Consider the following 8,372-nt stretch of genomic DNA (forward strand, 5'->3'; position numbering starts at 1 on the left):
CAGACAAGATCCTGTGTTTCAATAAGAATTTATGCATCATGGATGAAGTGTATGAATATGCAACAGGCTATTGCTCTTAAAGATTACTCCTTTTGTTAGATGTCAAGACCCAAGACACACCTCTAGCTGTCCAAGACACCAAGACCCCTGTTAAGAGTCTCAGAGACCCTGTCGCAAAGCCCAAGACACCTGTAGTTTTGATTATGACCCATGGAGCAAATTACCAACCTTATATGAAGATCAGCAAGCCACAACAGTTTAGGTAGAATAATAGTGAAATTATCACGAGCTAGAAAAGAAGATTTTGAGTTTTTTAGTATGAGAGTTCAAGAAGCAAGATAGAGGGAACTGGGTGTGCCCAGCCTTTCTCCTTCTTCTTCTTGGCCTCCATCTTCTGCTGTAATGTTAGCACTTAGAGATTAGTTTAGAATATAAGTGCACTGTCTAACATGAGTGATAAGTATTAGAAAGTAAAAGTAAATATGATATACGTAATTTGTAGTACAAAAGACGACGCAGCCTTGGGAGCGGGCGGAGAGTGCCTGGAACTGTCTTGCTGAGCTGACCTCGGCAGAGCAAGAGAAAATTTTTTATAGATGAGATAAAATAAACAACCTTGAGACCGAAAAATGAAGAGCCCTGACTCCTTCTTCAAGCGCCGAGCTGAGAAAAAAGACTTTCGAACTTTTCTCGAAGTCACTCTGACCAGCTAGAGATCCCGACAGTTAGAGGTGTGTCCTTTTTCCCGGGCCCATGCTGCCTGGAAAGAGGTACCCGGCTGTCCGTAACTCTTTGTCTTTATTGTCCCATATGGTCTTAAATCCTGATGGTCCAAATTATTATTACTCTGATTTATTACTATTTTTATAACCATTTTTTTTATTACTATGAAACTTTTAAAATTTTGAAAACAAGTGATTGGCGTTTTTCACACTGTACAAACTTACAGGCCAAGCAAGAATCGCCCGGGAAGGATTTAAAGAATTAAACGTACAGTTACAAGCCACCACAAAAATGACTTTACAAAATCGACTGGCCTTAGATGTGTTACTCCTGGAAGAGCATGGAGCATGTGGGGTTTTAAAGGGACGGGTTGATCACTGCTGTGTTCACATCCCAAATGTAACTGCAGATGTAGAGTGTGACACCAATCAAACAAACAGAGCATGAAGCACAAGAAGAGCAAAAGGATTTGACTACGAGCTGGTTAGGTAAAGTCTTTGAAGGGTTAGGGTGGAACGCGAGTTCATGGGTTAAATCTGTCATGGAGAGTGTGATAACCTTACTAATTGTATTCTTGGCAATTTGGTTAGTTTACAGCATTTAAAGGGGGAGGTACAGAAGAAAACGTCCTGGAAACAGAGGATAATAAAGGCGCTGACACGAGATCCATGCCCAGCATCTCCTGGTTCTCCAGTTCGTGACAACGTTTACATCAACCGTGGATTTGAAAAATCTCCAGCATGAATTGAGAGATAAAGGACTGTATGGAGTGAAAACATTTACACCTACAGCGAAGGGAAAATGCGTTCAAAGGGGGGAGGATGACAATGGGGGCGCTGGAAAATGTTAAAGATAGACCCTGGAAATGTTGGGCTTTGTGTTTTGCCAGATCACTGCACCTGCGTGAGCAGTGTGATAAATGATATAACTGTTAGATGTGGTGTTTGTTAAATAAAAAAAAATATTTTATAAAAAAATAATAAAATTAAAATTTTAAATTAAAAAGAAAAAACCCATAGGGCCCGGCTTTTTTTTATATTTTTTTAAAAAAAATTATTTTTTTTTTAATAATTTATATTATTTTTAAATTACAAAAAAAAAAAAAATGTTTATTTATAATAAATTTTTAGATTTAGTTTTGTCCAAAAAAAGACCCTCCCTTCAAAACCACCTCAAAAAAAAAAACATACATATTTTATCTTTTTTTTTTTTTTTTTTTTACAAAATATCATAACACCTACTATCTCCCTCACCTCCACTCCCCCCCTTCCCCCTCTTTCCCCTTTTTTCCCCCTATTCCCCTTTTTAACAACAACTACCACTCCCAACTCACCCTTTTTTCCATCTTTCCCGTAATAGATATAATTTATTTTTTTTTTTTTTTCTTTTTTTTAAAAAAAAATTAAATTTTTTTTGTTTTTTTTTTTATTAATAATTTATTATTTTTTTTTTATTTTAATTTTTTTTTTTTTTTTTAAATAATATTTAAAATAGGATTTTTTTTTTTTAAATTTTTTTTTTTATAAAAAAAAAGAAACAAAACAAAAAAAACACCATTATTTAATAAAACATTAATATATTGTTATACTTTACAAATTAATATAACAAACGAACTCCTTTTCTTTTTATTTATTTTTTTAGAAAAAGAAAAGAAAAACTAAAAAAATAAAAAATATTTATTTTTAATTTTAAATTATATATAAAGTTTTAATAAATAAATAACTCTTTTTTTTTTAAAAAATTTTTCTTTTTGTGTTTTTTTTTTTTCCTCCCCCTCCTCCCCCTTTTTTTATTTTTTTTTTTTTGTCTTTTTTTTTTTTTCTTTTTCATTCTTTTTTTTAATCTTATATTCTAATAATTTTTATTTTTATTTTTTTTTTTTTTTTCTTTTCTCTTTTTTTTTTTTAATATAAATTTTTTTTTTTTATATTTTATTTTTTTTTTTTTCCCTTTTTTTCCCCCAATTTTCCTTTTTACACCCATTCACCCTAGTTTTTCCAACACACCCCTTTCCTTTCCTATAACCCACAAAACCCCCATTTCACCCCTAATCTCCCTTTCCAAATTTCCCCCCTTTCCCCCTCCCTTCCCCCCAGTCTCCTCCCTCCTCACCCCCTTTCACAAGAAGCACAAACCCTCTCTTCAGCAGAGAGCAGCGCTGTGCCCGCCCCTCCGCTCCCCTTCTTAACCCGAGGTCCCGCCTGCGCTCAGGGCTGGGCCCCCGTGCCCTGCTGAGGCTTCTCTTGAGCTCCGCACAGAACCCGGCCCCGGGGGAGCCGCTGCGAAGCTGAAAAAGACTGGCAGGAGCACAGCCAGCCGCTCCGCGGCGTCTGTCTGTCTGTCCGGGACTTTGGGAGAACTTTGGTAAGTAAAATACAGCGCTCATCGGAGCGCGCACCTCCCCCCCCCCGCCGGACGAATCCACTTTTATTTTAATGTGTTTGCCTTGCGAGTGGGTTTTTAGCGATGGGAAGTCACCTATCCCACACTCGAGAGAGAGTTTTATCTCCAAATTCAAAGTCTTCTTGTTTCGGGAAAAAAATTGTTTTTTAAAAAGGGATGTTGCGGTATTAGTTTGGTTTCTGTTTGAGCATTTTCACGAGATTCCTCGGGAAGATGTTTTGTCTGTTACGTTTTGGGGAAAAAGCGGGGAAATGCATTTATTTAGAGCAAGTTAAGGGAAATTTCAGGGTTGGAAAATTCACTGCTTGGTTTAATTCGATTTTTAAGTTGATAAAACAAAGGGGAAAAGCCCAGTATCCCGGTCCTCCTTCCCCGTGTCCCCCCCGCCCTACTCCTAAAGCCTCTGCACCCGTGGTGGATGCAGGATGCAAACATTGTTCCCCGGCTGTCTCCTGCATCCACCAGCCCCTCTCCCAGCCTGGGACTGGCCACCCCAGACTGGAATTTACCCGTACCCCCGATCCTAAAACCTCTGTTTGCAGTTCGGGTCCCGGTTTCTCCCCCGGTTCTTGTTCACAAAATGGCGGTGGCCATGGGCAGCCCAAGATGGCGGCGGCCTCGTGGCCGCCATTCCCCTCCTCCCAAGGGCTCTCCCGCCACTCCCCGGCCACGCCCCCCCACGCCGGGTCCCGCCCTCTCCCGAGCGTCGTCACGGGCGTCGGGCCCCGCCCCTTCCACCCCCTTTACCCCTCCCCGGGGTGGGTCTTCTGTGGGTGGTGTTTCCCCAGAAGGCCCCGCCCAGGGGCGTGACATCATCAATCAAGCTGCGCCGCCCTATCACTTGTGCCTTCTGGTTCCCATGGCAACGGGATGGGAAGTGGGCGTGGTTTAAACCAGAAGGCTGCCATCTTGGCTTGCTGGAAACCCTGTGTTGTAGCTTGCCCGGTCCCTGCCTCACGGGAGGAGACTTGCTGCACCCCCGGCCACAACACCAGGCCGGGGAGCAGCTGGGCAAAGATCCGGGAGGAGGCAATCAGGGACGTGAACCTTGAGCTGGCAAGGGACCTGGACTGGGTGGCTGCTCCAGCCATTCTTAATCCAAATGGGAACGCGAGGTGGGAGCAAATTCCATACACAGAGATCAAAGAGCTGCAGAAAGCAGCGAAAGACTATGGGAGAGGTTCAGCCTGTTTTAAAAATTTACTAGAACTAACATTTACTGGACATAGTCTAGTAGCCCATGACTTAAAGTACATTATGACAGCCCTGTTGTCCCCCACTGAGTTTCTTCTCTGGGAAGCCAATTGGAAAAAACTGTTAAAGGCCCTGATTGAGAAACATCAAATACAAGGATTAGGTGATGGTGCTATGGATGCATTTGCAGCTGAAGGAGATTTTTTTGTTATTGCCTGTTGATGTGATTAATGAAATTAAACTAACTGGTAAAACTGCTCTTTTAAAGATCCCAGACAGTGCCACCCCCTTGCAAAGCTTCTCAGCCATCCACCAGGGAGTCGATGAGCCCTTCATCAAGTTCGTGGACCGCCTCCGAGAAGCCATCGAAAGGCAGATTGACAACGTGGAAGCCAGGGACGAGCTACTCTGAAAAATGGTCATGACTAACACCAACCCAGACACCAAGAAGATACTCAGAGCTCTTCCACAGGACCCTGAGCCTTCTATCCCCCAGATGGTCACCGCCTGCACCAGAGCCACCTCCATGGAACAGACAGTTGCAGCTGCGGTAAGCAAGGGTGTTGGGGAGGCAATGGTTACTTTAAATAATATTCAATAATTTAATTGCAAGCAGCATGGCCATGTTTATGCCAACTGTCCCTGCCCCCTGTCAGATGGACGCATCGATTCCCACCTGCCCGCCTCCGTTGCTCACTCTGCGAGGATGCCCACCTCCTTCGCTCCTCGCCCACCGCGGTTCCAGCAGCCTCCTCGGCATCCGGGAAACGGTTTTTTCAGCGCGCCCCGGCCCTGTGCAATGACACCAAGTGGCAGGCCGCAGCGGTTCCAGGTGGCAGCGAGAACCAGTTCCCAGACGGGTCATTTCTGAGGCTTGGAGCCCCGAGGGAGGTTTCAGGTACTTCTGTGGGACAGGGCAGTTAGACTCGAGCCTTTGCAGAGTCCTCCGCAGCTCAGTCACAATTATGCTAGAGGACGAGGACTTTGACAGGGTTCCAGCTGGCTTCTTGGAGCCTCCCTTCCACGACAGGACCATCGAGGTGCTGATCGTTGGGGACAACAAACACACTCCTTTTGAAATTACTGTAATCCCAGGGGTTGGTACCGTTCACCCTTCCAATGAAATAACTGTGACTGTTTCCTGTACCACACCGCCGTACACTTTGTGCAAGCACACTCCTTTTGCACAGATGTATGTGCTTCCAGGACAAGACCCTGATATGTCTAATCATGATGTTTATTTTACACAGAAATTATCCGGAGGAACACCCAACATTTCAGTCACCGTCTCCTACAAGGAGAAGAACTTCAACCTTTCGATGATGGCAGACACAGGAAGATTCACCTGCCGACAGACAAGCCCACCGTGTCGCCCATCCTGCCCCGGAATCGGCCTTCCCGTGGAAAAGGAGAAGCAGGAAGGGGACGTAGCCAAACCTGGTTGCAAGGATGCTCATTACACGCAGATATATCCCCTTGATCGAGCAGACAAACATTTTGTACACAAATGTACTCCCACCCTTCCCAAAGGGCCGTTATTAGCAAGAAGTCATTGCCTCCTCCCGACTGCCGACATTATGCGCGTCGGGTTCCGCCCCTTTCTCACTCCTCCATTCTTTGCCATCATCCTTCCCTTCTCCCTCCCTCTGGCACTTCTCCTGCATCTCCTTCTCCTCTTTCCCATCCTCCTGCTCCCTCTTCAACCCATAAAGAAGAGGGAGGTGTCAGAGAAAGTTTGAGTACAGGTTGATGTCTAACAGGAAACGACCATTTCCCGTGAGAACAGGGGTTGCAAAGACAAGACAGAGAAAGCTTGAGTTATGGTTGAGAGCTTATTGGCCCCAAGATCCCTAATAATTTTGGGGTCTGATGAGTGTTGGCATCGGGTGCCTTGACTCGGCGTTCGGTTCATCCCGCAGCGCCGGTTTTGTTTGCCAGAGGTGGCTCACTGAGCGCTTGTGTTCTGCGGCACGGCTCCACGCCAGCGAGCCGGCCCCCTTACCCATTATAAGTCTGGAATAGGTTGGGATGGTTTGGGCCCCTTGTTTTGGTTAGGAAACCTTTTCAACAATTGGAAAGCCATGAAAGTTGGAGTTAGGTTGAGGTTGTAAGGGTACGGCAAAGTTGCATGTCTTTTGTAGGCAGTGTTTTTGGAAGTTACGTGCTTTCCCACGGATGAGCTGAGGTCGCGTGTTTTTCAAGTAGGTCGCGTGGTTTTGTGTAAAAGCTGCCTTTGAGGTTGCACGTTTTTCATATAAAAGGCAATTTAGAAGTCCCGTGCTTTTCCATGCAGGAGGCACCTCTTTTGCACTCCATGCTCCTGGGGGGCTTTACACTTCCTAAACACATACGTATCAATCAAGGCATCAAGGAACTTTACTACACTTCGGCATAGTCTGGGATTTGGAGGTGGTGGTATGCAGAGCTGGTGTCCTCCCAAGGGGGCCGCAAGGAAGGAGACTTGTTCTAATGGGTCTTTGTTTCCTAACAAAAGATCAGGTACACAGGTGCAGACCGAGGGGAGGAACACGCTTCTTGTTGCCACACTTCCGGGCATCCCCAGCTTTGCAGCCAGTCTTGCCGCCCTCGCCTGTATCCTCATTTCCAATCAGGTGACCTCTGGCTGGATCGTCCCCCAGCCCAAACGTTTGAGTCACCTTGGCGAAGTTCTCCAACAGGACACCTTTTGTACGGCCATGGGAAGGAAGCGTGGACGATCCGTTATCTACGTGCCTGGTGGGAGTCCCCCTAATGGAAAAAGATTATCTGTTCATAGGTAAGAAACCCAGCCCTGTGGACTCCTGGGATGAATGGACAAGGATTCTTCCACGTGCCTCACAAAAGCCCCACGAGTTAGACTTGTTGGGCTCATCTAGAGCAAAGTACTGCATTAACTTTGTGCATACAGCAAGACCTAATTGGCAAACCACGAGACCTCCAAGCAAAGATGTCTCACCAAACGATAAGTGGTACAACAGAGCTGAATGGTGCAACTACACCAGCACCACACCTTCCGAGTCCATGTCACACCCCAGAGAGCTCCCAAGGGGAGTGTTTCTTATCTGTGGCGATAGGCTGTGGGCAGGAATCCCCTCCAACATCAAAGGGGGTCCCTGCAGCCTTGGCCAGCTGACTACCCTCACCCCAAATACCACTCAATTGCAGAACTGGAAGCAGAATAGCAAATTGGCCTACCAAAAGAGATCCTTTGAAGAATTTGGTCCAGATTGCGATAGCCAAATTTACGCTTGGGGAACAACAAAGAGGGCTGCGGTATCCCATCTTTCTACCCTGGGTCGCCGCTGCGAAGGCCCTCGGTGAGATTTCTCACCTGGGGTGTTGGCTCAGTAAGCAGGCCAACGCCACGTCCGCTGCGCTGTCTGATCTCCTTGCGGACGAGGAGACCACCAGGCACGCCACGTCGCAAAACAGGGCAGCAGTCGACTTTCTGCTGCTCTCCCGTGGCCACGGATGTGAGGACTTTGAAGGACTTTGCTGCTTCAACTTGTTTTCGCACAGCAGCTCGATACAGGGCGAACATAAAGGGATTGTTAAATCAGGGGAACGACATTAAGACTGAGAAAAAGGCGTCCGACTGGCTGGGCAGGCTGTTTAACTGATGGGGAATTCCTGAGTGGGCCTCCTCTGTCTTAAGAGGGCTGCTGTGGGTCATCATCATAACAGGGATTGTTGTGATTGTTACATCTTGCCTCAATAAAGCTCTCTTGAAGACAATTGGAGGGGCCTTTTTAATTAACAGAAAAGGGGGAGATGTGGGGAGAGGGGGCAAAGGTGATGAAGCTGAGATCCCATGGGGGGGGCAGTAAACTATCTCCCAGTAACCCCCAGTTCTCCCAGTGATCCCAGTACCCCCTGAGTGAGCGTCCCCAGTAACCCCCAGTGTTCCCAGTATCTCCCAGTAACCTCCAGTATCTCCCAGTGCTCCCAGTATCTCCCAGTAACCTTTTTTCCATTGCAAGCTCCTGTGTCACACTAAGTGTCCCTGGATCCTTCTCCAGGTGCGACACCTCAACTCTGTTCAGCCCTCCAAG

At 46.1% G+C, this 8,372-nt stretch overlaps 1 protein-coding gene across 2 annotated transcripts; it reads left to right on the forward strand.

Moving 5' to 3' along the window:
• The first annotated feature begins 4,592 nt into the window (after positions 1-4,592).
• On the forward strand, positions 4,593-6,165 carry LOC115916522. Of its 2 annotated transcripts, XR_004061606.1 has the most exons (3): positions 4,593-4,870; positions 4,977-5,218; positions 5,571-6,165. XR_004061606.1 is itself a non-coding variant. In XM_030970258.1 (2 exons), exons 1-2 carry the CDS (start codon positions 4,736-4,738, stop codon positions 6,057-6,059), a joined length of 624 nt encoding a protein of 207 aa, XP_030826118.1. In that variant the 5' UTR covers positions 4,593-4,735; the 3' UTR covers positions 6,060-6,165. The 2 variants fall into 2 exon arrangements, 1 of the variants encoding a protein (XP_030826118.1); XM_030970258.1 differs by lacking the exon at positions 4,977-5,218.
• Positions 6,166-8,372: the final 2,207 nt, after the last annotated feature.

This window comes from Camarhynchus parvulus, unplaced genomic scaffold (assembly GCF_901933205.1).
Source record: "Camarhynchus parvulus unplaced genomic scaffold, STF_HiC, whole genome shotgun sequence".
Classification (NCBI taxonomy): Eukaryota; Metazoa; Chordata; class Aves; order Passeriformes; family Thraupidae; genus Camarhynchus; species Camarhynchus parvulus.